This window comes from Bos indicus x Bos taurus, chromosome 18, assembly GCF_003369695.1.
Source record: "Bos indicus x Bos taurus breed Angus x Brahman F1 hybrid chromosome 18, Bos_hybrid_MaternalHap_v2.0, whole genome shotgun sequence".
Lineage (NCBI taxonomy): Eukaryota > Metazoa > Chordata > Mammalia > Artiodactyla > Bovidae > Bos > Bos indicus x Bos taurus.
In genome coordinates, this window is record NC_040093.1 from 9,276,048 (window position 1) to 9,304,032 (window position 27,985).

General features: G+C 49.7%; 2 protein-coding genes and 1 long non-coding RNA gene across 5 annotated transcripts; 1 reads left to right on the top strand and 2 right to left on the bottom strand.

Annotated features, from left to right (window-relative positions):
- Nucleotides 1–1,355: 1,355 nt before the first annotated feature.
- NR1H2 (nuclear receptor subfamily 1 group H member 2) lies at nt 1,356–8,019 on the bottom strand. 3 transcript variants are annotated; one of them, XM_027515048.1, is made up of 10 exons: nt 7,899–8,019; nt 7,646–7,786; nt 7,000–7,061; nt 6,796–6,918; nt 6,193–6,483; nt 5,836–6,110; nt 5,469–5,648; nt 4,658–4,757; nt 2,174–2,382; nt 1,357–1,920 (listed from the first exon to the last, which is right to left on the bottom strand). In XM_027515048.1, exons 3-10 carry the CDS (start codon nt 7,040–7,042, stop codon nt 1,774–1,776), a joined length of 1,368 nt encoding a protein of 455 aa, XP_027370849.1. In that variant the 5' UTR covers nt 7,043–7,061; nt 7,646–7,786; nt 7,899–8,019; the 3' UTR covers nt 1,357–1,773. The 3 variants fall into 3 exon arrangements, with proteins under 3 accessions (XP_027370850.1, XP_027370847.1, XP_027370849.1); XM_027515049.1 differs by lacking the exon at nt 7,899–8,019 and having other exon boundaries at nt 1,356–1,920; nt 7,646–7,687; XM_027515046.1 differs by lacking the exons at nt 7,646–7,786; nt 7,899–8,019 and adding an exon at nt 7,340–7,472 and having other exon boundaries at nt 1,356–1,920.
- Nucleotides 8,020–8,048: 29 nt separating this feature from the next.
- Nucleotides 8,049–9,292, top strand: LOC113876160. The gene is made up of 2 exons (XR_003506435.1): nt 8,049–8,133; nt 9,029–9,292. It is a non-coding gene; the product is annotated as an uncharacterized LOC113876160 (long non-coding RNA).
- Nucleotides 9,293–9,519: 227 nt separating this feature from the next.
- Nucleotides 9,520–12,324, bottom strand: LOC113875854 (aurora kinase C-like). Its single transcript, XM_027514518.1, has 6 exons — nt 12,302–12,324; nt 11,872–12,058; nt 11,563–11,697; nt 10,633–10,769; nt 9,927–10,113; nt 9,520–9,767 (listed from the first exon to the last, which is right to left on the bottom strand). Exons 1-6 carry the CDS (start codon nt 12,322–12,324, stop codon nt 9,570–9,572), a joined length of 867 nt encoding a protein of 288 aa, XP_027370319.1. The 3' UTR covers nt 9,520–9,569.
- Nucleotides 12,325–27,985: the final 15,661 nt, after the last annotated feature.

Consider the following 27,985-nt stretch of genomic DNA (forward strand, 5'->3'; position numbering starts at 1 on the left):
TTGCTCAGTCATGGCCGACTCTTAGTGACCTCATGGACTGCAGCCTTCCAGGCTCTTCCGTCCATGGGATTTTCCAGTCAAGAGTACTGGAGTGGGGTGCCATTGCCTTTTGTTGTATTTAGATTCCGTATGTGAATGATACACAGTATATGTCTTTCTCTGTCTTATTTCACTTGGCATGATGCCCTCCATAGAGAAGGAAATGGCAACCCACTCAAGTATTCTTGCCTGGAGAATCCCAGGAACGGAGGAGCCTGGTGGGCTGCTGTCTCTGGGGTCTCACAGAGTTGTGTACGACTGAAGCCACTTAGCAGCAGCAGCAGCAGTGCCCTCCAAGTCCATCCATGTTGCTGCAGATAGCAAAATTTCACTCTCTCATGACTGAACAGTATCCCATTCTGTATGTATGTATGACACCTTCTTCCATTCATCTGCCGATGAACTCTTAGGTCGCTTCCGTATCTTGGCAATTGTAAATAATATTGCTACGAACACTGAGGTGCGTGTATCCTTTCAAATTTAGTGTTTGGGGTTTTTTGAATATATATCCAGGGGTGGGATTGCTGAGTCCTGTGACAGAGTTCTAGTTTTAGCTTTTTCTATTCGACCCCAACGAATGGCATGTGGGATCTTAGTTCCCCAGCCAGGCACTGAACCCAGGTCCTCAGAGTCCTAACCACTGGTCTGCCAAGGAATTCCTCTAGTTTTAGTGTTTTGAGAAACTGCCATACTGTTTTCCATGGTGGCTGCAGAGAGACTTTATCGTGTTCACAGATGTTTCCACTGCCTAAGAGTGTATTTGGCACAGAGTAAATGCTCCATGGGGCTTCCCTGGTGGCTTATATGGTAAAGAATCTGCCTGCAATGCGGGAGACCTGGGTTCGATCCCTGGGTTAGGAAGATCCCATGGAGGAGGGCATGGCAACCCACTCCAGTATTCCTGCCTGGAGAATCCCCATGGACAGAGGAGCCTGGCGGGCTACAGTCCATGAGGTCACAGAGTTGGACACAACTCAGCGACTAACCACAGCACAGCACAAATGCTCCATACGTATCTGTTGCAAGAATAACATCTGTGTCCTGAGAATGGCCAGCACAGTGCCTGGCCCACAAAGCAGCCTCAGCCAATACTTGCTGATTGAATGAAACCCCCATGCCCTCCTCCACTTAAATCCTCCCTGACCTTCAGGAGCAGGCTCCAACCACCAGATGACCCTGAGGTTGTCAGGGCCTCTCCTGGGCCCCCAGAGCGCCTAGTCATATCACCCTGAACCCTCCCTAGTCCAGCACCTTCGTTTGGTGTCCACGAAGACCCTGGCAGCCCATTCCTACCTCAGACTCATTCTGAATCAGAGCAAGTTTCTAGTCATACTTTATTTTCCTGTTTTTGTTTTTTTTTTTTAGTTTTTATTAAATAAAAGGACCAGAGTGGGGAGCCTGTGGTCTCTCGGGCTGTGGGAGAGCCACAGGCCCTCCTGCCTCTGTTCAAGGTGCACTGCATGGTAGGCTTGAGGTGTAAGCTGGGCGGGGAGGGCAGCTGGGAGTGCTGGGAGAGGTCAGAGGTCAGGACCCATGACCCCCTCCAGCCCTCCCAGGAAGACTCAGTGGGGCAGGCAAGGAGGCTCCTGGATCCCGACTGGGGCTCATCCTGAGGACTGGCGGGGGGCCAAGGCTTTAGCTCCAAGCCGCAGGGCAGGAGCCCAGACCCGGCCCAGTCCCTTCCTACCCCAGTGTCCAGTCATTGGGGGTGTGCAGGGCGGTGGGGCAGGCCCCTCACTCGTGGACGTCCCAGATCTCAGACAGCAAAGGTGGCAGCTTCTTGTCCTGGAGCCGCAGGGCGAAGACCTGCTCCGAGTGCACGGAGCTGAGCGTGCGCAGGCTCACAAGCTTCATCAGCATGCGGGGGAAGCGCAGCTGGTCCTGCAAGGAGACAGGAGGGGGTGGGCGTGGGGCGGCCCACCTGGCCCAGCAGGAGGGCCCCCTGACCCTGGAGAGACAGTGTGGGGCCCCTGGGCGTGGACTTGGCCTGACTCCTTGATGAGGGGACAGGGGCCTCGAGGACAGGCTGCTGAGAGGACACTGATCAGAACTCAGCTGCTGGGGCGAGCCAGGGATGTAGGAAGCCGACCCTACATGGGTCTAGGTTTCCTCTGGAGGGTCTGGGCTCCGGTACCTGTGGCCTCTTGATGCGGGTGTAAGACAACAGTGCGTCCACGTAGGGCTGCTGCAGGGCCTCGACCCGGCTGGGCTCCTGCACATTGGGCCGGTCGGCTGAGAAGATGTTGATGGCGATGAGCAGGGCGTACTCGGCGTCGTCCAGGCCCAGTCGCCTCATGGCCCGCGAGAACTCAAAGATGGGGTTGATGAATTCCACCTGCAGGCCTGTGGAAGCAGGAGACAGGCTCTGATGGAACACTCTGACCCTAAAACTGGTCCCCATGCCTGGCTACTGGCATTGCCCACCGTCAGCAGAGTGAGGGAAACAGCAGCAGGTAGAGAGTGCCGGTCACCCTGTAACCATCAAGGGTTTGGCATGTCGTGGGTATGCCGTATGTCTCACCTGAATGAAGCAATGAGTAATAAGTGTGAACATTTATTCAGAAGTTTCTACCACCCCATCACCCCCTTCACTTCCTTCCTGGCCTTCCTGGTACCTCTCCTCTGGAAAAGGAAAGATGTTTAATCCCAGGTCACCTTACATCACCCCGAGGTGGCATCCCCTGCTCTCGCATTGAAGCTGAACTCATTTCCAGGTGTGACTCATTCATTCATCAAACTTGATTGAGCACCCACTGCACGTCAGGTCCCGGGCAGAGACATTTGTAAGCCAAAGCCCCCTGCTCTCGTGGCACTTGCATTTGGGGCTTGAAGGAACAGATAATAGACAAGTCTGCAAGGACGCCATCCACCCTGTGAGATGATTCTAGTTCTGTGGATCGAGGTAATGCAGGGGAGGGTAACAGGGAGAGAATCACATCCATATCTTAGACATGAGGGTCACTGCAAGGGGACTGTTGGAAGGCCTCCCTAGCTGCAGGGTGTCCAACACCAAAGAGGGGAGGGAGGGAGTTACCAGGCTGTTTGAGTGTTCCAGGGAGGGTGCTCCCAGTCTGTTTTGCCTGAGACTAGGCTTCCTAGACCCTGGGACTTTTGAGTATTAAAGCACAGGAGACTTGCCTCGTGGCAGAGTGGGTAAGAATCCACATGCCAATGCAGGGGACACAGGTTTGATCCCTGGTCCAGGAAGATACCACATGCTGCAGGGCAACTAAACCCATGCACTGCAACTACTGAGCCCAACTGCCTGGAGCCCGTGACACACGCAACGAGAAGCCCGCGCACAGCGACTAGCGAGAGCTCACACAAAGCAACAAAGACCCAGCGCAGCTAAAAACTAATTAATTTTTAAAAAAATAAGAAAAGCTTGGAAGGTCCCATGCAAACTAGAACAAGAAGGGTCAACCCAGTTCTGGAAAGAGGGACCAGCAAACAAGCTGTGAGGCGACAGCACATTTGGTGGGTTCAAACAACAGGGAAGCCAGTGTGGCTGGAGGAGGGTGAGGGGAGGCCGGGAGATGAGGGCGAGGAGGAATGAGGCCACGCCCTGCAGGGCCTGTGGGCCAGGTGAGGACTCTGGCTTTTCTCCCAGTGTGATGGGAGCCATGGATGGTGCCGAGCACAGGAGAGACGTGAGCTAACGCGGTTGTTAACTGGATCCTTCCAATGACTGTGTGAACAAACCCACCAGGCTGGGGTGGAGGTAGAAGCCCAGCAAGGGGCTCTGCAATGTTCCCGGAAGGGCCAACTGAGGCCTGGACTGTGGCAGAGGATGGGGCGGTAGGGGGAACCAACCTCTGCTCCAGCCCCATCTCACTGTGCTGCAGCTGCCCGAACCTCCCTATCGCTCCTTCACACCACCCACTCTTCCCCACCCCAGGACCTCTGCACATGCTGAGACCCCTGCCAGAAACACTCTCCCAACCCCTAGTGCTCCCCTGCCAAGCTTATACTCAAAGGGTTACTGGGACTGCCCTGGGTATTGGGAGAGCCAGGAAATAAGAGGAAGGAAAGATGGAGTGAGGAGCAGATGTCCAGGAGTACAGAGAAGTGCCCCATGGAGAGATGACAGGAGAAAGCAGGACTCTCTGAGAACGCCCAGAGGCGGAGAGACTGAGGCCCTACACTTGCGTTTCCTGGTAACTAACACTACTCCCCACCTCCCTTTTCCTCTGGTCCCACTGAGCCACACAATCTCCAGAACCCCATCGCCTCGGTTACACCCCTAGGGAAGTGCTCTTGGAGGGTAGGGATCAGGGCTGCCCTGTACAGCTGGGGAGGTTGTGCATTTCCCAGTGGACTGAGATCTAGCCTCTGTCACATGAGACCAGGGCTGGGGAGGAAAAAGTGTCTTTCCTTAATTCCTACCAAGATGCCCTGTATTACAGCACATGCCCCTCTGTCGCACCCTGCACCATGTTCCCCTGTGCAGAGTCAGGGCTCAATAACCTCACTGTGCTCTTAGCTCTCACTGTGAGGTGGGTGGGCTCAGCCCTCACCCTAGTTGGGAGGTGAAGAGATGGAAACTCAGACAGTGATGTGAGGCCCTGGGTCTCCTGGCCAGCAGGGACCCCACTGCCCAGCCTGCACTTGGCCGTACCCGCGCGGTGGAAGTCATCCTTGCTATAGGTGAAGTCCTTTAGGAAGGTGATGCACTCAGTCTCGTGGTTGTAGCGTCTGGCCGTCTCCAGCAGCATGATCTGAGGGCGGCGGAGGGGACAGGAGTGAGGAGCAGATGTCCAGGAGTACAGAGAAGTGCCCCATGGAGAGATGACGGGAGAAAGCAGAAACCCTGTGGCCCCTTAGCCCGTCCTTCCTCTGCTGGCCTGAATGGGGGGGCCCGATCTTGCTGGGATCATCCCCTGCCCGTCCCCACCCCGCCCCATCATCTCTCAGCCACAGGGCTGCAGCCAGCACGCTGGACGCTCCAAGCTTTCTCCCTTCCCCAGGTTTGGCACCCCCAGCCTTCTCTGCTCAGGACACTCTCCCCAGGTGCTTACGGGGCACAGGGCAGAGCTTTCTTTCAGTCTGCTCCGTTCGCCTCCATGCCCCCAGCACTTGGAATAGGGCCTAGCATACACTAGACACTCAGCACTTACTCATTACCACGATTTTGGTTCAAACATCAACTCCCTGAACAAGACTTGTCAGCATGTTCCCTGAGTGTGGCCGTCCAACCCAACCCTCAATTATTCTCCATCTCAGGCCCTGTTTCTCTCCTCGCCTCATAGGAGGCTCTGATGACTTATTTAGCATTTGAGGGTTCTCCTGGAGAATACCACCCCCACTAGGGCAAGGCCTAGAGTCTGCTTTGTCCCTATGCTCCTGACATCTCTCCTGGGGTTTATCTCAGGACTTCTTCTAGAGCAGGATGGAACGGCCTCTCTGAGGCTGGGCAGGCTGGCCGTTACCTCGATGGTAGAGGCCTTCAGGAGGGCGATCTGGTCTTCACGACCGAGCTGCAAGAAGCCAGGCACCTGCTTGGCGAAGTCCACGATCTCCTGCACGGAGATGATGGCCAGCTCCGTGAAGTGGGCGAAACGCTGCTGGCGAGCATCACGGGACTGCGGGTCTGCACCCAAGGGCCAGGGCTGGGGACACGGGGGGTGGGAGGAGCAGGCAGGTTACTATCAGGACATCTCCCATGAGCCCAAGGCTACCCCGTCTCAAAGCGCCTGTTCTCTGGAGCCTCATTCTCTCCCTGTGCCCTGGACTGTGGCCCTGTCAACTTGAGCGCGCTGGGTGCATTGTCCCTCGAGGCTGTGGAAGGGGCCGTACCGTGACTTTGGGCTGGTCGGAGAAGGAGCGTTTATTGCACTGCAGCTGGGCCGCCACCAACTGCTGGATCATTAGTTCCTGAGCGGCTGTTAACTGGACACCTTCACCTTCTCCAGAGCCCTGGCCACCCCCGTCGGACCCTCCAGGGGAGGCCCCAGGCCCAGAGGCTGGGCTGCTGCTGCTGACTCCCGGCCCCGTGGGTGACGACTGCTGCTGCTGCTGCTGCTGCTGCTTCCGAATCTTCTTCTTCCGGATCTGTTCTTTGGAGAGGACGCCTGGTGGGGCGACACAGGCCTCAGCAGAGGTCCCAGAGCTGGGCAGGGGCCGGCCTGGCCCTGCTCCCTCCCCAGGACTCACATTGCTCCCGCATCCCTGCCTCCTTGCATTTCCGCAGCCGGCATTGCTGGCACTTGCGCCGCATGAACGCGTCCATCTGGCAGGTGCCACCGCCCCGGCAGGCGTAGCGCCCGGCCCCTCCTCGGATCACACTTCGGCGGAAGAAGCCCTTGCAGCCTTCACAGCTGAGCACGTTGTAGTGGAAGCCAGAGGCTGTGTCCCCGCACACTTGGCACAGCTCATCGCCCAGCATCTTTGGAGCTGGGCCCTTCTTTCGCTTGCGCTCCGGCTCCTCTGCTGTGTCTAGGATGACTGGCATGGGTGGACAGAAGCCATGAGACAGAACCACAGGGATAAACAGCAGCCAGAGGGACAGATCCATGAGAGATCAGAGGCAACAAATCAGAGTTGGAGGGGGACCCACAGAGATGGTGATTCGGAGGGAAAGATGTGTTTCTGTGAATCCCAAAGAATGGGTCAAAATAAGAGGTACCAAGAACAGAAAAAAAAAAATCAGCAAGACACTGGGGCTGGCCATCCCCATTTCTGATCTTTCTCTCCTTCTAGATTCCTCTCTGAGCCTCCGTATCAACTCCCAACCCATGTCCCTGGACCCTGTCTCACCCACAACGGAGGCTGAGTCGGCCCCATCAGTGCTTGGGACATCAGGATCCGCCCCTCCAGGGCATGGTTCAGGACCATCCTCCTTTCCCCCAGGTGAAGAAGAGGGAGTGCTGGGGCCATTTCCTGGGAGGAGACACAGTGATTTTCGGCTGACAATAACCTGATGGGAGAATAGCTGTGTTGGGGAAGGGGGGGGTCACTCACCAGGCAAGGGGGTGTCCACGGAATTCGTGGTGGGGGTGGACATGGTGGGGTCACGGAGCAGCCTGCAGATACAGGGGGTCGGAGAGTCTTGTGGAACCAGGGAGGGTCAGAGTAGGCCAGCCATAGGTCTTAATAAGGGGACCTCTCTTTCCTCCATCCCTCACACTCTTCCCCTACTTCGTGCAGACCCCACCCCCAGTCTCTGCCAGCCTACAGACCCTCCTATCCAGTTCTAATAGGGCCCGCCCCCTTTCTGCTCCAGGACAGCCTTCGGCTGAGTCTCAAGCCCCGCCCTCCCCTAGTGTCAGCCCCCCTCTTTTAGGCTCCATCCACTCCAGACCTCGCCCACCGGATTTTTCCAGAAACTATCCCTTCGGCTTCGAGGGCTCCGCCCTCACTTCCTCTTTCCCCTCCAGCTTCACCCCACCTCCGCCGAGGAAGCACCCCCATCTCTCCTTCGGACCCCAGCTCCGTCCATAATGCTCCGCCCACATTATTTCCTTCTAGACCCCGCCCCATCTGCGCCCATCACGGCCCCCCGACCTCCTCCCATCATGCTCCGCCCACATCTTTTCCACCCAGGCCCCGCCCCATCTGCGTCCATCAAGGCACCCCGACCTCCTCCCAACATGCCCCGCCCTCACACCTCTCTCCAGGTCCCGCCCCTCTCAGAACAGCAGTGGGAGGCGGGGCTCATGGCTGCGCGCGAGGGTCTCGTGGGCGGCCTCTCTTGGGGGGGGGGTCCCCTACTCCCGTTGCCTTGGAAACAGCCGGGAGTTGGCGCGAACTAGGAGGGGAGAGGGTGGAAGGAGAGAAGGGGGCTGAGCCAAGCAGCGCGGGGAACGCCGGGAAGCCCCAGGCCCAGGGCTCCTCCCGCGTCGCCCCACACTTGAGTGCACCTGCTTCCGTCCCCTTGCTCTGCCTTCTTTTCCTTCTTCTCCGTAGCCCCTGGCACGCCGCCGCGACTGAGTTCCCCTCAAAAGTAACTTCGCCACTTCTTCCGGCAACCCCACCGTGCGTCACTTCCGGGAGTGGGCGGGTAGTCGGGGTGACGAAATTCCGGTTCGTCCAGGGATAGCGTAATGGGCTGCCCCGCGTCGGAGTCGTGGACCCACCGGAAGTTTGCGTTTCCGGGTAACTAGGATGAGGGCGGGCGGAAGAGTTCCTGACCCATTCAGTCAAATGTTGGGCAGTAGGGCGGCATGAAAGTCAAAGTCGCTCAGTCGTGCGTGTCCCCACTCTTTGCGACCCCATGGACTGCAGCTCACCAGGCTCCTCTGTCCATGCAATTCTCCAGGCCAGAATACTAGAGTAGATATTCGTTTTCTTCTCCAGGGGATCTTCCCAGCCCAGGGATTGAACCCAGGTCTCACGCGTTGCAGGCGGATTCTTTACCGTCTGAGCCACCAGGGCGGCGTGGTGAGTCCCAAATTTTCCCGCCCCGCCCTGCGTGGCCTTAAACTCTGCCTAGTATGTCTCTCGCTCGAGGGCCAAAGGTTTACTCGGCATCACCTCCCCAGCTGCGGCTCCTTTAGGCACACGGCTGATTAAAAGCATATTTGTCGTTTTTAAGCTGTGTTAAGTTTTCTGATTTTGGAGGAGAGCTGCTTACTGGTTTCAAATAAGTGAAATTACCAATCTAGACCTAGTAAAAGCATATTTTAAAAATAATTTGGTGGGACTTCTCCGGTGGTCCAGTGGCTAGGATTCCAGGCTCCTAGTTCAGGGGGCCTGGGTTCGATCCCTTCTAGGGGAACCTGCTCCCATACGCCACTAAGGCACAATGCCGCCAAATAAATATATTAAAAATACATCCAACTTGCAATGCAGGGAATGAGGGTCCCATCCCTGGTCAGGGAACTTGGATCCCAGTGCAGGGGGCAGGGGCAGGAGATACTAAACCCACGTGTTACAGAGCCTTCCTGCCACCACAGAGCCAACGCCTGACCAAAAGATCCAGCATGATGTAATGAAGATCTCAACTGAGACCCAACGCAGTCAAATAAATTTTTTTTTTTTTTTTTTTAAGAAAGAGACCTGGTACAAGATGATTCAGCTTTGGATTTCCCTGGTGGCACAGGGGGTAAGAATCTGCTGCCAGTGCAAGGCACACCGGTTCTATCCCTGGTCTGGGAAGATTCTATGCAGAGGACCAACTAAGCTCATGGGCCACAACTACTGAAGCCAGCATACCACATCAAGTGCAGCCCCTGCTCGTGGAAACTAGAGAAAGCCCATCCTAAGCAACAATGACCCAGCACAGCCAAAAATAAATAAAATTATTTGGCCTTTATTAATGGTAAAAGTCGCTCAGTCATGTCCGACTCTTTGAGATCCCATGGACTATACAGTCCGTGGAATTCTCCAGGTCAGAATACTGGAGTGAGTAGCCTTTCCCTTCTCTAGGGAATCTTCCCAACCCAGGGATTGAACCCAGGTCTCCCGCATTGCAGGCGGATTCTTTACCAGCTGAGCCACAAGGGAAGCCGTTATTAACTAGCATGATACATCTTACACGTGAAGAAACAAAAGACAGAAGAGATACCAGAGCCAGGGTGTTCCACAAGCAATCACAAAAGAATAGGGGTGGACAGGGCTAAGGAAGCCATTTGAGCAGCTGGGGGCAGCACCCTCCGAGAGTGAGCCCGGACCCACGGGTGCTTCAAGACCTGGGCCAAGGGCTGCTGCTCTGAGGGCTGGTATCTGAGAAGCCTGGAGATCAGGTCCCAAGCCCTCAAAGGTATTGATGCAGGAAATCTTACATCTACCTGATGAGGCCAAAGAAGAAAGAGAAGTATGGTTAGTTTCCTTGGTCCATTCAAGGCACTGGCCGGGATCATAGTAAACCAGCTTTGTGTGTGCCCCAGGCTCCCAGCCGCCCCTTACCCCCAGCTCCTGCACGAATGCCCAGAGTGTGGCCATCCCACCTTGAGGATGTGTCTGTAGGTCTCACTATGGGAGGTGCTCTCGAAGGGTGGATTTCCCACCAGCAGCTCGTAGCAGAGCACCCCTAGGCACCATAGATCTACCTTTTCATTGTATATTCTCCCCTCAATCATTTCTGGGGGCAAGTAGTCCAGCGTCCCACACATCTTCTTTCTTCTAGAGAAAGGAACATTAAGTGGAGGCTCAGTAGAAGGGACACGATCCTTCCCCAGCATCCAGTCCTGGGCAATCTCCTGTCAAGCACAGGAACTTGGAAACACCAAGTTTTCCTATGAATTAAGGTTGACAAGGCAAGTCCTGGGACCAACAATCCCATATTCTGAGATTCTTCCTACAATTATTTAGCTCATGATCCAGGAAGTTTTGGAACAAACTGATGGTCCACCAAGAGGGACCAAGTAAATTAATTACAGTTTATTTATAGAGTAAAATTCCCGGAATTATGGCACAATCATTCTTAATGTACTTACACGGAAACTTATTGGTAAAATTTTATGTAAACCTTAAAAAATAGAAGATATAGTCGAACCACCTTCTTTCAGTCTACAAATACTTGTTAAAATATGCATTTCAAAAGGCAGCATTGAAATACAAACCCAGGTTTGTAGCTGGGTCTTACATGTGAAATGAATTAAATTGGATCATTCTTAACTGGCCAGGGTGCCACCACCTGTCCTACCTTAGGGAGTGTGCACAGACCAGCCAAAGTCTGCCATCTTCACCTCACCCATGAGCCCCAGCAGCAGTTTCTCTGGCTTCATATTCCTGTGAATCACCTTCTTTTCATGGCAGTAGGTCAGAGCATCTGCCAACTCCTCCATTACCTGTGTGAGCAAAGAAAAAGCAGTCTGGAAATGAAGCCGGCCATGGGGTGATGACGGCTGTCATTCCCACCCAGAGGTCCTCCAAAAATCCCTAGCTTTCTAAGTCAGTTTCATTCATTTATTCAGTGAACTCCCCCACAGCCTTTCATGTTTCTTTCCACAAGGTAATGCAGTTAGATTCTGTTGTTTACAACCAAAGAACACAAACTTATACACACTACTTATTAACATCCTGGGGGTAATTATTCAGTTCAGTTGCTCAGTCGTGTCTTGACTCTGCAACCCCATGGACTGCAGCATGCCAGGCCTCCCTGTCCATCGCCAACTCCCGGTGTTCACTCAAATTGAGTCAGTGATGCCATAGGGTATCCAAAAGTAAAATTGTAGGATATAAGAGTCGCTATGTAAAATTGATAGAAAAAAGCAATTCAGGACTTCCCTGGTGGGTCCAGTGGTAAAGAATCCACCTGCCAATGCAGGGGACACAGTTTCGAGTCCTCATCCAGGAAGAGTCCACAAGCCACAGGGCAACTAAGCCAGTGCGCCACAACTGCTGAGCCTACGCACCCTAGAGCCCATGCTTCACAAGAGAAACCACTGCAATGAGAAGCTGGTGCAAGTAAAGTCCCACATGGCAACAAAGACCCTGCACAGCCATAAATCAATTCATTAATTCATAAAAGTTTTTTTTTTCAAAGGAAGCAATCTGAACCTTCATGAAAGCCATAGGCAGTGACCCCCATCAGCCCATAGGAAACTCATGAACCCTAGCCCTCAGCCTCCTCTGCCTCACCGTGGCTGTGCGCGGTTCATCAAACGCGTGGCTGTTTTGTAGCTCCTTGTAGAGCTCACCCCTTGGAGCATATTCTAGAATCAGGTACACCCGGCGCGCATCATGGAAGTAGTTGTACAGGTGCAGGATATTGTGCTGTCTGGGGGACAAAGGAGGAAGGGTCAAGACTCCTCCCTGAGGCCCAATTCATGATGCTATTACAAGTGACTGGTCACACAAAGGGGCAAATTGTGCTGGGGCCAGGAGAGTAATAGCTCCATCTGGAAGTCTGTGAGGGAAAACGCATGGGAATCTCATTCATACAGAGACTGTCCTTTGTAGGTGCGCCTGGATATCAATTTCCCTGCGCAGCTGATATTCCAGTCCTTCCTTTTCTATCTGGGACTTGAAGAGGACTTTCAGGGCCACAATGAAATGGCAAGCCATGTACACATTCCCGAAGTTTCCCTTGCCGAGAGGACCCCTGATTTCAAAATCAGCAATTGTGTAATGCCGCCTGAGAGGAGAAAAAGAAAAGAGCCTCAATTTAGGAGGTGGGTGGAGAGTCGGGGATCCTTCATGCTCACCTGTGTTCTTTAGCTTTTGCCTCCCCGGACCCCTTTTCCTTCTCAAGGGCCCAGCCCGGGTGTCTAGTCAACAACTGTCAGTCCCGTGAGGCAACACTTGACACGTGCAGGTTGCTTTTCATCTCCGGGTCCCACTTCCCTTCCTCTTCCAGATTCAAACCAAAGGCACTCACACGATAGGGGTGCTGGGCCCCATTTGACCTGTTGCAGCTACTAAGAAAAACAAAGAAAAGAGAGGTCCATACTGTCTTCTGTGCATGCCCATCCCCAACAGCTGACACCAGACCTTTCCTCTAAACCCTCTTTGTCTGGTCCTTTCACCTGCGGGCTGACCCCTGCTCGACTTCCTAGCAGCTTTTCGGTGGCTCTTGACAAGAGATGGTGGTGAGAAGAGCGCCTTCCTGAGCCTTGTGGAGCTGGGTATCCAGGCAGGAGAACACTCAGGATGAGCTTCTTCCATTCCCGACCTGCTCGCACACAGAGAGGTGCCGTTGGCTGAGCGGACACCACCTGGAGATTCCATTGGGGAGCATCAGCACACTCTTTATATTAAGTGCTCCAGCCCCATTGGCTGAGTAGGTTGGCTTCCATTGGTTGAAATATCTGAGGCTTAGGCAGTGTACCCTCATTCCATAGTTCATCAGGCACTCTATCTATCAGATCTAGGCCCTTAAATCTATTTCTCACTTCCACTGTATAATCATAAGGGATTTGATTTAGGTCATACCTGAATGGTCTAGTGGTTTTCCCTACTTTCTTCAATTTAAGTCTGAATTTGGCAATAAGGAGTTCATGGTCTGAGCCACAGTCAGCTCCCAGTCTTGTTTTTGCTGACTGTATAGAGCTTCTCCATCTTTGGCTGCAAAGAATATAATCAATCTGATTTTGGTGTTGACCATCTGGTGATGTCCATGTATAGAGTCTTCTCTTACGTTTTTGGAAGAGGGTGTTTGTTATGACCAGTGCATTTTCTTGGCAAAACTCTATTAGTCTTTGCCCTGCTTCATTCCGTATTCCAAGGCCAAATTTGCCTGTTACTCCAGGTGTTTCTTGACTTCCTACTTTTGCATTCCAGTCCCCTATAATGAAAAGGACATCTTTTTTGGGTGTTAGTTCTAAAAGGTCTCGTAGGTCTTCATAGACCTGTTCAACTTCAGCTTCTTCAGTGTTATTGGTTGGGGCATAGACTTGGATTACTGTGATATTGAATGGTTTGCCTTGGAAACGAATATAGATCATTCTGTCGTTTTTGAGATTGCATCCAAGTACTGCATTTCGGACTCTTTTGTTGACCATGAGGGCCACTCCATTTCTTCTGAGGGATTCCTGCCCGGAGTAGTAGATATAATGGTCATCTGAGTTAAATTCACCCATTCCAGTCCATTTCAGTTCGCTGATTCCTAGAATGTCGACATTCACTCTTGCCATCTCTTGTTTGACCACTTCCAATTTGTACAGGAGACAGGGATCAAGACCATTGTACACTGACATTGTACAGAAGACAGGGATCAAGACCATTCCCATAGAAAAGAAAAGCAAAAAAGCAAAATGGCTGTCTGGGGAGGCCTTACAAATAGCTGTGAAAAGAAGAGAAGCGAAAAGCAAAGGAGAAAAGGAAAGATATAAACATCTGAATGCAGAGTTCCAAAGAATAGCAAGAAGAGATAAGAAAGCCTTCTTCAGCAATCAATGCAAAGAAATAGAGGAAAACAACAGAATGGGAAAGACTAGGGATCTCTTCAAGAAAATCAGAGATACCAAAGGAACATTTCATGCAAAGATGAGCTCGATAAAGGACAGAAATGGTATGGACCTAACAGAAGCAGAAGATATTAAGAAGAGATGGCAAGAATACACAGAAGAACTGTACAAAAAAGATCTTCACAACCCAGATAATCACGATGATGTGATCACTGACCTAGAGCTAGACATCCTGAAATGTGAAGTCAAGTGGGCCTTAAAAAGCATCACTACGAACAAAGCTAGTGGAGGTGATGGAATTCCAGTTGAGCTCTTCCAAATCCTGAAAGATGATGCAGTGAAAGTGCTGCACTCAATATGCCAGCAAATTTGGAAAACTCAGCAGTGGCCACAGGACTGGAAAAGGTCAGTTTTCATTCCAATCCCAAAGAAAGGCAATGCCAAAGAATGCTCAAACTACCGCACAATTGCACTCATCTCACACGCTAGTAAAGTAATGCTCAAAATTCTCCAAGCCAGGCTTCAACAATATGTGAACTGTGAACTTCCTGATGTTCAAGCTGGTTTTAGAAAAGGCAGAGGAACCAGAGATCAAATTGCCAACATCTGCTGGATCATGGAAAAAGCAAGAGAGTTCCAGAAAAACACCTATTTCTGCTTTACTGACTATGCCAAAGCCTTTGACTGTGTGGATCACAATAAACTGTGGAAAATTCTGAAAGAGATGGGAATAGCAGACCACCTGGTCTGCCTCATGAGAAATTTGTATGCAGGTCAGGAAGCAACAGTTAGAATTGGACATGGAACAACAGACTGGTTCCAAATAGGAAAAGGAGTACGTCAAGGCTGTATATTGTCACCCTGTTTATTTAACTTATATGCAGAGTACATCATGAGAAACGCTGGACTGGAAGAAATACAAGCTGGAATCAAGATTGCCGGGAGAAATCTCAATAACCTCAGATATGCAGATGACACCACCCTTATGGCAGAAAGTGAAGAGGAACTCAAAAGCCTCTTGATGAAAGTGAAAGTGGAGAGTGAAAAAGTTGGCTTGAAACTCAACATTCAGAAAACGAAGATCATGGCATCCGGTCCCACCACTTCATGGGAAATAGATGGGGAAACAGTGGAAACAGTGTCAGACTTTATTTTTCTGGGCTCCAAAATCACTACAGATGGTGACTGCAGCCATAAAATTAAAAGACGCTTACTCCTTGGAAGGAAAGTTATGACCAACCTAGACAGCGTATTCAAAAGCAGAGACATTACTTTGCCAACAAAGGTTCATCTAGTCAAGGCTATGGTTTTTCCTGTGGTCATGTATGGATGTGAGAGTTGGACTGTGAAGAAGGCTGAGCGCCGAAGAATTGATGCTTTTGAACTGTGGTGTTGGAGAAGACTCTTGAGAGTCCCTTGGACTGCAAGGAGATCCAACCAGTCCATTCTGAAGGAGATCAGCCCTGGGATTTCTTTGGAAGGAATGATGCTAAAGCTGAAACTGCAGTACTCTGGCCACCTCATGAGAAGAGTTGACTCATTGGAAAAGACTCTGATGCTGGGATTGATTGGGGGCAGGAGAAGAAGGGGACGACAGAGGATGAGGTGGCTGGATGGCATCACTGACTCGATGGACGTGAGTCTCAGTGAACTCCGGGAGTTGGTGATGGACAGGGAGGCCTGGCATGCTGTGATTCATGTGGTCGCAAAGAGTCGGACACGACTGAGCGACTGATCTGATCTCTGATCTGAGGCAGAGTACCCAGTGGAAGGGGTAGGAATAAAAGCTTCCCCCTGCCCTGTGATTTGGGGGCGGGACTGAGGGAGCTGGACCAATGAGAGGACAGGGCGCGGAGACTGGAAGGCGGGCCCGAGGCACAAAGACAGGAGTGGAGAGAGTGGGAGAAAGAGAGGACTGGCTTGGAGAGGCTGTGATGTGAACACGTTAGTCGCTCAGTCGTGTCCAACTCTTTGCGACCCCATGGACTGTAGCCCACCAGGCTTCTCTGTCCCTGGGGATTCTCCAGGCAAGAATACTGGAGTGGATTTCCCTTCCCTTCTCCAGAGGATCTTCCTGACCCAGGGATCAAACCCTTATCTCCTTCATTACAGGCAGATTCTTAACCGTTTGAGCTGCAGGGAAGTCCTTGGGATGTGACTAGACTGAATGAATGAAGAAATATATAAATCCCTGAATGCCTAAGGGAACTCAGTGAGGTAATGCAGGTGTGACTGGATATAAATCAACCGCAGGAAGCTGCCAGGGGAGGTTGTGGTGTCAACAAACTGCACAGCCACGTGCAGCCCATCCTGATCCAACTTGAGCGTCCTGTCCTACTCAGGCCTCTCTCCAGGGAAGGTCCCTCTCCATCACTCACATAAGTGAGGGTCACCACGGTGGAGCTCCCTGACATTTGTGCTTCTGTCCCCTAATAGCCAATGGCTTGTGTACTCTCCCCCAATACACCTGCCTCCCCAGCCCAGGAATGCCCAGGCCATTTGGCCTGGGAGCAAGGACCCACAGCTGCACTCACTCTCTCCTCTCTCGTGTACTTACTGCAGTATTGCTGACCCTTGAACAAGAGGGGGTGGACACTTTAGGGCGCTGAACTTCAGCACTATCAGAAATCCACACACAGTGTTACATGTTGCATGCTAAGTCGCTTCAGTCGTATCTGACTCTGTGTGACCCTATGGACAGCAGCCCTTCAGGCTCCACTGTCCACAGGATTCTCCAGGCAAGAATATTGGAGTAGGTTGCCATTTCCTTCTCCCTTACTAGCGTGTGAGATAAGGGAGAAGGAAATGGCAACCTACTCCAGTGTTACAGGGTAGAACCAATTCTGACTCCCTGTTGGATCTGTTTCTTTGACTTTAACCTTTTCTTTGCCTTGCTTTTATTATTATAATCATACATAATAGCCTTCCTCAGGGAAAGCTGCCCTCTCCCAGACTATTAAAATGCCTTTGTTTAACTCACAGAGATACAATCTGACATAGCCTAACTTTGAATGGCAGAGAAGGAGGAATTTAACACATCCCCTCCTGTTTTGCAAGATAAATAGCTTTTCTACTTGACTTCCTCACCTCCTCTACTTCTCTGTTCTATCGAAGAACCTGGCATCCAGACCCCAGATGAAATCGTTATTAGACATTAGTATGCCATGTTCTCGGTCAGCCAGCTTTCCCAATAAAGCCATATTCCTTGTCTCCACACCTGGGACTTATTGGCCTGTCGTGTGGCCCGCTGAACGTGGAAGAATTGATGTTTTTAAACTGTGGAGCTGGAGAAGACTCTTGAGAGTCCCTTGGACAGCAAGAAAATCAAACGGGTCAATTCTAAAGGAAATCAACCCTGAATATTCATCGGAAGGACTAATCCTGAAGCTGAAGCTCCAATACTTTGGCCACCTGATGTGAAGAGTCGACTCATTTGAAAAGACCCTGACACTGGGAAAGACTGAGGGCAGGAGGAAAAGGGGGCAACGGATTATGGTTGGACGGCATTATCGACTCAATGGACATAAGTCTGAGCAAACTCCAGGAGATTGTTCAGGACAGAGAAGCTTAGCATGTTGGGGTCGCAAAGAGTTGGACATGACTGGGCGACTGAACAACAACACTTTCAGCACTGTCAAAAATCCACACTTAGGACTTTTCTGGTGGCCCAGTAGTTAAGATTCTGCGCTTCTGATGCCAAGCAGGGCCTTTGGGGCTCCCAGGAACAGAGGTCTTTTTGTCTCCCGTTAGTTTTTTTTTAAGCTGCACTAGGTCTTCGTTGCTGAGTGCAGGCTTTCTCTAGTTGTGGCAAGTGGGAGCTACTCTTCTTGCAGTGCACGAACTTATTACGGTGACCTCTACAGGCTGTAGAGTGTAGGCTCAGTAGCTGTGGCACACAGGTTTAGTTAATCTGCAGTTAATCTGTGGAATCTTCCCAGACCAGGGATCAAACCCATGTCCCCTGAATTGGCAGATTCTTATCCACTGAGCCACCAGGAAAGTCTGTCTCCTATTTCTTAACAGGCAAGATTCCAGCCTCTGTGACCTCTGAGTTCTAAAGGGCAGAACAGTTGCTAATTAAGGGAGGAGCAGCCCTGAAACCACCTGAGGCAAGATTAAAGGGGCCAGTGAGGGTCATCAAGACTAGGAGACTGGATCACCTAAGACCCTGGACACACCCTAGTCTTGTCAGCAGCCCCACCCTGTTGAAACTGCAGAAGAATTCAAGATTGTTCAGTCACTCAGTGGTGTCCTATTCTTTTCGAGTCTCAAGTCTGTGTGAGTCTCAAGACTGTTACTTTTTTTTTTTTTTACAAAATATACATATTTATTTATGCCTGTGCTGGGTCTTCATTGCTGCATTCAGGCTTTCTCTAGTTACGGAGATTGGGAGCTATTCTCTTACTGCGGAGCACAGGCTTAGTTGCCTCAGAGCTGTGGGATCTTTCCAAACCAGGGATCGAACCTGTACCACCTGATTCTTAACCACTGGACCACGAGGGAAGGCTGTTACTGCCTTGATCCTTATCATATCCCCTGGCCTGATTAACCTGTCTATTCACCAGGGCACGGTTCTTGAGGGTCTAGCCTACTGTATTCCCCTGTTGCCTGGCAAATAAATACAGCAACTCTTTCTTTCTCCTCCATAACTCTGTCTCTATTTCTGTTTGGCTTTGGTGCACAGAGAGCCAAGATTTTGGCATCAAGTCCCCGTGTATGGGTTCAAGTCCCAACTGACTTACAAAACTTCACTTTCACTGCTGTGGCCCAGGTTCGACCCCTAGTGGGGAAACTAAGATCCTGCAAGCCGAGCAGTGGGACAAAAAAACAAATGAAAAATTCAGAATACTTGAACAGGTAGAAGATGGAAATTATTCCAAAGTCTTTCCCACACGATAATCAGATCTGTATTGTGTGTATATGATCTATATCCAGTGTATATGTATTTTTTTAATGATAATACATGCTCCATGCTCTTTTGCAGATTGTTTTCTCCATTTCGGCTTGGGCTTCAAGTTGTGGAATTTCCCATCCCGGGAGGTTTGCCAGTAAAAGGAGGGCTAACAGGAATATGGGGGAGGGGAGTGGCTGAATGGGTATTTCTGCCACTTCCTCAGGGTGTAATGCTGAGCCAAGTTATTCACTATTGCTGTGCCTCAGTTTCCGCATCTGTAAATTGAGACCAACGAGAGTTGGGTGGTGCACTGTCATTATGAAAATGGGTGGCCTCATGCCATGCGGGGCCACCCAAGATGGACGGGTCATGGTGGAGAGTTCTGACAAAAAGTGGTCCACTGGAGAAGGGAATGGCAAACCACTTCACTATTCTTACCTTGAGGACCCCAAGAACAATCAGTCAGTTCAGTCGCTCAGTCGAGTCCAGCTCTCTGTGACACCATGGACTGCAGCACGCCAGGCCTCCCCATCGATCACCAACACCAGGGGCTTGCTCAAACTCATGTCCATTGAATCAGTGATGCCATCCAACCATCTCATCCTCTGTCATCCCCTTGTCCTTCTGCCTTCAGTCTTTCCCAACATCAGGGTATTTTCCAAGGAGTCAGTTCTTTGTATCAGGTGGCCAAAGTATTGGAGCTTCAGCTTCAGCATCAGTCCTTCCAATGAATATTCAGGACTTATTTCCTTTAGGAATGACTGGTTTGATCTCCTTGCAGTCCAAGGGACTCTCAAGAGTCTTCTCCAACACCACAGTTCAAAAGCATCAATTCTTCGGCGCTCAGCTTCTTCACAGTCCAACTCTCACATCCATATGTGACCACTGGAAAAACCATAGCCTTGACTAGATGGACCTTTGTCGGCAAACTAATGTCTCTGCTTTTCAATATGCTCTCTAGGTTGGTCATAGCTTTTCTTCCAAGGAGCAAGCATCTTTTAATTTCATGGCTGCAGTCATCATCTGCAGTGATTCTGGAGCCCAAGAAAATAAAGTCTGTCACTGTTTGCATTGTTAACCCCTCTGTTTGCCATGAAGTGATGGGACCGGATGCCATGATCTTCGTTTTCTGAATGTTGAGTTTCAAGCCAGCTTTTTCACTCTCATCTTTCACTTTCATCAAGAGGCTCTTTAGTTCCTCACTTTCTGCTATAAGGGTGGTGTCATCTGCATATCTGAGGTTATTGATATTTCTCCTGGCAATCTTGAATCCAGCTTGTGCTTCCTCCAGCCCAGCGTTTCTCATGATGTTCTCTGCATATAAGTTAAATAAACAGGGTGATAATATACAGCCTTGACGTACTCCTTTTCCTATTTGGAACCAGTCTGTTGTTCGATGTCCAGTTCTAACTGTTGCTTCCTGACCTGCATACAGATTTCTCAGGAGGCAGGTCAGGTGGTCTGGTGTTTCCATCTCTTGAAGAATTTTCCACAGTTTGTTGTCATCCACACAGTCAAAGGCTTTGACATAGTCAATAAAGCAGTAGATGTTTTTCTGGAATTCTCTTGCTTTTTCAATGATCCAGCAGATGTTGGCAATTTGATCTCTGGTTCCTCTGCCTTTGCTAAATCCAGCTTCAACATCTGGAAGTTCTTGAACATTTGGAAGACACTTTTCATTCTGTCTGCCTCTGACAGATAAGGATAAGAGGCTTATGGAAGCTTCCTGTTGGGAGAGGCTGATTGTGGGGGAAACTGGGTCTGGTTCTGATGGGTGGGGCCATGCTCTGTACATCTTTAATCCAATTTTCTGTTGATGGGCGGGGCTGTGTTCCCTCCCAGTTGTTTGACCTGAGACCAAACTATGGTGGAGGTGATGAAGATAATGGCGACCTCTTTCACAAGGTCCCGGCACTGCCTCATCAGTGCTCCTGACCCTTGCCTCTGCTGGAGACTCCTGGACACTCCCAGGCAAGGCTGGGTCAGTCTCTTGTGGGGTCACTGCTCCTTTCTCCTGGGTCCCGGTGCACACAAGGCTTTGTGTGTGCCCTCCAAGAGTCTCTTTCTCCAGTCTTGTGTAAGTTTTGTAATCAAATCCCACTGGCCTCCAAAGTCAAATTTCCCTGGGGGTTCTCAGTCCCTTTGCCGGATCCCCAAGTTGGGAGATCTGTTGTGGATCCTAGAACTTTCTTAACAGTGCGATAATTTCTTTGGTATAATTGTTCTGCAGTTTGTGGGTCATCTGCTCGGTGGCTTGATGGTGGAGTTAATGGAGACCTCCTCCAAGAGGGCTTATGCCACAGGCTGTGTGACCAGTCTCCCGCACCCAGAGCCCCTGCCCCTGTGGCAGACCACTGGTGACCCATACCTCCACAGGATACACTCACACAGAGTTCTGACTCAGTCTCTGTGGGGTCTCTGGGTTCTGGTGCACACAAGGGTTTGTTTGAACCCTCTGAGCATCTCTGGTGGGCATGGGGTTTGATTTTAAATGAGACTTCGCCCCTTCTACCATCTTCCTGGACAGTATGAACAGTATGAAAAGGCAAAAGGACATGACACTGACAGATGAACTCCTCAGTCGGTAGGTGCCCAGCGTACTGCTGGAGAAGAGTGGAGAAACAACTCGCGAAAGAACGAAGAGAGGGCGCCAAAGCGAAACCAACACAGATGAACTCCTCAGTCGGTAGGTGCCCAGTGTACTGCTGGAGAAGAGTGGAGAAACAACTCGCGAAAGAACGAAGAGATGGCGCCAAAGCGAAACCAACACCCAGTTGTGAATGTGACTGGTGATGGAAGTAAAGTCCGATGCTGTAAAGAACAATGTTGCATAGGGACCTGGAATCTAAGGTCCGTGCTGCTGCTGCTGCTGCGTCGCTTTAGTGTATCCGACTCTGTGCGACCCCATAGACGGCAGCCCACCAGGCTTCCCGTCCCTGGGATTCTCCAGGCAAGAACACTGGAGTGGGTTGCCATTTCCTTCTCCAATACATGAAAGTGAAAAGTGAAAGTGAAGTCGCTCAGTTGTGTCCGACTCTAGCGCCATGAATCAAGGGTAAATTGGAAGCGATCAAACAGGAGATGGCAAGAGTGAATCTCAACATTTTTGGAATCAGTGAACTAAAATGGACTGGAATGGATGGATTTAACTCAGATGACCATTATATCTACTACTGTGGGCAAGAATCCCTTAGCAGAAATGGAGTAGCCCTCATAGTCAACAAAGAATCTGAAATGCAGTACTTGGGTGCGATCTCAAAAATGACAGAATCATCTCTGTTCATTTCCAAGGCAAGCCATTCAATATCACGGTAATCCAAGTCTATGCCCCAAGCAGTAATGCTGAAGAAGCTGAAATTGAACAGCTCTATGAAGATCTACAAGACCTTCTAGAAGAAATGTTGCAGAAACCAGTACTCAAGAAACCAAGCACCACACTCGGAGAACTCAGGTTTATTACGCCTGCAGGCCCAGAGGAGTTAACACTCCAAGCTCTGAGCCCCGAACAAAGGGGTTGCAGTGTTTTTGTACACCGACAGGCATGATTAAGCAGGTTCGTGGGTTTGTAGGGGCTAGGGTGATTGCAAAGAGCAGGACAAGGGTGAGTGAGATAAGCTCCAGTTCCTAGTATTGTGAGTCCCCACTTTCTGAGACCTACATGATCTAGACTTTGCAGGGAGCAAGCTGAGTTACAGAGGCAGAAGAAGCAGGAGGTTATGTAAAAATTTAAAATTTTCCTCTTCACTAACACCCAAAATAGATGTCCTTTTCATCATAGGGGACTGGAATGCAAAAGTAGGAAGTCAAGACATACCTGAAGTAACAGGCAGATTTAGCCTTGGAGTACAGAATGAAGCAGGGCAACAGCTAATAGAGTTTTGCCAAGAGGACGCATTGGTCGTAGCAAACATCCTCTTCCAACAATACAAGAGACAACTCTACACATGGACATCACCAGGTGGTCAATACCGAAATCAGACTGATTATATTCTTTGCAGCCAAAGATGGAGAAGCTGTATACAGTCAGCAAAAACAAGACTGGGAGCTGACTGTGGCTCAGATCATGAACTCCTTATTGCAAAATTCAGGCTTAAATTGAAGAAAGTAGGAAAAACCACTAGACCATTCAGGTATGACCTAAATCAAATCCCTTATGATTATACATTGGAAGTGACAAATAGATTCAAAGGATTAGATCTGATAGAGTGTCTGAAGAACTATGGATGGAGGTCTGTGACATTGAACAGGAGACAGGGATCAAGACCATCTCCAAGAAAAAGACCTGCAAAAAGGCAAATCGGTTGTCTGAGGAGGTCTTACAAATAGCTGAGAAAAGAAGAGAAGGGAAAGGCAAAGGAGAAAAGGAACAATATATCCATTTGAATGGAGAGTTCCAAAGAATAGCATGGAGAGATAAGAAAGCCTTCCTCAATGATCAATGCAAAAAAATAGAGGAAAACAATAGAATGGGAAAGACTAGAGATCTCTTCAAAAAAATTAGAGAAACCAAGGGAACATTTCATGCAAAGATGGGCTTAATAAAGGACAAAAATGGTATGGACTAACAGAAGCAGAAGATATTAAGAAGAGGTGGCAAGAATACACAGAAGAACTATACAAAAAAGATCTTCATGACACAGATAACCGTGATGGTGTGATCACTCATCTAGAGCCAGAAACCCTGGAGTCTAAAGTCAAGTGGGCTTTAGGAAGCATCACTATGAACAAGCAAGTGGAGGTGATGCAATGCCACTTGAGCTATTTCAAATCCTAAAAGATAATGCTATTAAAATGCTGCACTCAATATGCCAGCAAATTTGGAAAACTCAGCAGTGGCCACAGGACTGGGAAAGGTCAGTTTTCATTCCAATGCCAAAAAAGGGCAATGCCAAAGAATGTTCAAACTGTTGCACAATTGCAGTCATCTCACATACTAGCAAACCAATGCTCAAAATTCTCCAAGCCGGGCTTCAACAGTATGTGAACCGTGAACTTCCAGATGTTGAAGCTGGTTTTAGAAAAGGCAGAGGAACCAGAGGTCAAATTGTCAACATCCATTGGATCATCGAAAAAGCAAGAGAATTCCAGAAAAACATCTACTTCTGCTTTATTGCTTACACCAATGCCTTAGACTGTGTGGATCACAACAAACTGGAAAATTCTTCAAGAGATGGGCATACCAGACTACCTTACTGGCCTCCTGAGAAATCTGTATGCAGGTCAAGAAGCAACAGTTAGAACTGGACGTGAAACAACAGATTGATTCCAAATAGGGAAAGGAGTATGTCAAAGCTGTATATTGTCAACCTGCTTATTTAAATTATGTGCAGAGTAGTATATCATGAGAAATGCCGGGCTGGATGAAGCACAAGCTGGAATCAAGATCGCCAGGAGAAATATCAATAACCTCAGATATGTAGATGACACCATCCTTATAGCAGAAAGTGAAGAGGAACTTAAAAGCCTCTTGATGAAAACGAAAGAGGAGAGTGAAAAAGCTGGCTTAAAGCTCAACATTGAAAAAAATGAAGAACATGCATCCGGTCCCATCACTTCATGGCAAACAAATGGGGAAACAGTGCAAATAGTGACAGACTTTATTTTCTTGGGCTCCAAAATCACTACAGATGGTGACTGCAGCCATGCAATTAAAAGACCCTTGCTCCTTGAAAGAAAAGCTATGACCAACCTAGATAGCATATTAAAAAGCAGAGACATTAATTTGCTGACAAAGGTCTGTCTAGTCAAAGCTGTGGTTTTTCCAGTAGTTACATATGGATGTGAGAGTTGGACCATAAAGAAAGCTGAGTGCCGAAGAATTGATGCTTTTGAACTGTAGTGTTGGAGAAGACTCTTGAGAGTCCTTTGGACTACAAGGAGATTGAACCAGTCAATCCTAAAGGAAATAAGTCCTGAATATTCATTGGAAGGACTGATGCTGAAGCTGAAACTCCAATACTTTGGCCACCTGATGTGAAAAACTGACTCCCTGGAAAAGACCCTGATGCTGGCAAAGATTGAAGGCAGGAGGAGAAGGGGACGACAGAGAATATGGTTGGATGGCATCACCAACTCGATGGACATGAGTTTGAGCAAGCTCCGGGAATTGGTGATGGACAGGGAAGCCTGGCGTGCTGCAGTCCATGGGGTCGCAAAGTGTTGGACACGACTGAGCAACTGAACTGAATTGAACTTGTCATTATGATTAAATGAAATAAAAAGTGGTGAACATTGCCGGGCTCAAATAAGGAGCTCAGTATGTGTACACGCTAAGTCAGTTCAGTTGTGTATGACTCTGTGCGACCCTATGGACTGCAGCCTACCAGGCTCCTCTGTCCATGGGATTTCCCAGGCAGGAATACTGCGGTGGGCTGCCATTTCCTTCTCCAGGGTATCTTCCAGACCCAGGGATCAAACTGGCGTCTCTTAAGTATACCTGCATTAGCAGGCAGGTTCTTTCCCACTAGAGCCACCTGGGAAGACTCATTATCTGTGAGCTATGTTTATTCTGGTGAAACTGTTTTTTAACTTCTCACTCTTAGAAAAAAGTGTCAAGGGCTGAAATGGTCTGAAGATGGACAACAATTTTGGGGCAAGTCACTCAGTCTCAGTTTGAAACCATTCAGGGCTGTGGGGGGACTTCCCGTGACAGACCCCTTCCATATATTCTCTACTGCAGAGTCTCTCTGAAATACCCAGAGAATAGTATCTCATGTATATTTCCTGAGTTTTTCAGATGTTAAAAACCACCACCACATGTAAGAAGTAAACTACTTGATGATTGCAGACTGTTAACAGGCTGAGACTGATAACAGACTGAAAGTGAGACTGTTAACTATCCCATTACCTGAACAGCAACCAAGCAGAGAACTGTGCACGAACTGATTACATACCCTGGGACAGCCTTCCCTCACTTTGCCTTTAAAAATGCTTTGCTAAGAGAAGGGGGATAGATCGGAAGTTTGGGATTGACATGTAATATTGCTATCTTTAGTTCATTTTTTAAGTTAGTAATTAACTTTTGGTTACACTGGATCTTTGCTACTGCACACGGGCTTTCTCTAGCTGCGGTGAATACAGGCTTCTCATTGTGGTGGCGTCTTTTGTTGCAGAGCACGGGGTCTAGGGCACGCAGGCTTCGGTAGTTGCAGGACATGGGCTCAGTAGCTGAGCCTCTCGGGCTCTAGAGCACAGGCTCAGTAGTTGTGGCCCACGGGCTTAGCTGCTCCACGGCATGTGGGATCTTCCCGGATCAGGAAGATCCCACATGTCTCCTTCATTGGCGGGTGGATTCTTTACCACTGAACCATCAAGGAAGCTCCCCTCCCGCTGTTTTGGAGCATCTGTCCACAGACGATGAACTCTAGCTGCTCAGCCTGGAGCCCACCTATCTCCTGTCTCATTAGGAGTATAATTCCTAGAGTTTGAAAAAATTTAAACTAGAACTCAAAAAGAAACTGAGGTGTCAGGTAGGGAAAGAGCGAATCTTGACTGACGAAATGGCCCACAGCACCACCTTGTGACCATTTATGGGGTTGCAGGCAAGTCCTTTCAGTTCAGTTCAGTTGAGTTCAGTCACTCAATCGGGTCAGACTCTTTGCGACCCCAAGGACTGCAGCACGCCAGGCTTCCCCGTCCATCACCAACTCCCGGAGCTCACTCAAACTCAGGTCCATCGAGTCGGGGATGCCATCCAACCATCTCATCCTCTGTCGTCCCCTTCTCCTCCTGCCTTCAATCTTGCCCAGCCTCAGAGCCTTTTCCAAGGAGTCAGTTCTTCCCATCAGGTGGCCAAAGTATTGGAGTTTCAGCTTCAGCATCAGTCTTTTCCAGTGAATATTCAGTCCTTATTTCCTTTAGGATTGACAGGTTTGATCTCCTTGCATTCCAAAGGACTCTCAAGAGTTTTCTCTATGCTGTGCTAAGTCTCTTCAGTCATGTCCGACTCTTTGTCACCCCATGGACTGTAGCCCACCAGGCTCCTCTGTCCATGGGGATTCTCCAGGCAGGAATACTGGAGTGGGTTTCCAGGCCCTTCTCCAGGGGATCTCCCTGATCCCCTGGGATTGAGCCCACGTCTCTTACATCTGGTTTTTACCCTTAGTGCCACCTAAGAATTGGGAATGGGAGATGCTGAATCTGGGTGAGGGGACCCTGAGGTGTCAAGACTGAATATTCTAGCTGCTTGTAAGAGTTATTGTAGAGAAAACTGGCCCTCCACTCTGTTGTGTCAGGGAAATCTCTCAGAGTAACCAGTGCTCAAAGTGGATCATTAAACATATTTACTGAGTCTTTGCAAGATGCTAGGTGCTGTCCTCGGAGAAGGCAATGGCACCCCACTCCAGTACTCTTGCCGGGAAAATCCCATGGATGGAGGAGCCTGGAAGGCTGCAGTCCATGGGGTTGCTGAGGGTCGGACACGACTGAGCGACTTCACTTTCACTTTTCACTTTCCTGCATTGGAGAAGGAAATGGCAACCCACTCCAGTGTTCTTGCCTGGAGAATCCCAGGGATGGGGGAGCCTGGTGGGCTGCCGTCTATGGGGTCACACAGAGTCGGACATGACTGAAGCGACTTAGCAGCAGCGGCAGCAGGTGCTGTCCTAGGTGCTGTGGACAGAGAGGCGAGGGAAATAGACCAAGATCCCTGCCCTTGCATCGAAGAAGCACGTGGCTTACTACTGATAACATGAGTTATGTTGTGTTAATCGGAGTTAGTGAAATGTTAGATGTCAAATACTACGGGGACAAATTCTCTCGTGGTCCAGTGGTTAAGAATCTGTCTGCCAATTCAGGGCACACGGGTTCGATCCCTGGTCCAGGAAGACTCCACATGCCTCGAGGCAGCAAAACACACATGCCACAACTACTGAAACCTGCACACACAGAGCCTGTGTTCCACAACAGGAGAAGCCAGACCAAGGCGATGAAGAGTAGCCCCCATCGGCCGTAACAAGAGAAAGCCATGCACAGCAGTGAAAGACCCAGCACAGCCAGAAACGAATACATAAACTTCAAAGAAAAGGTATATATATTTTTAAAAAGCTATGGGGGAAAAATAGATCTGGGTAAAAAAGATTGGAAATTCTGGAAGAGAATGGTTTCCATATTCAATAGGGTAGACAGGGTAGACATCACTAAGAAGGTGGAATTTAAGCAAAGATTTGAAGGAAGAGAGGGAATGAGTAAGATTTTTCTGGAGGGAAAACACGAGGACAGAATAGCCTGTGAAAAGGCCCTAAGGCAGGAGCATGTCTAGGAT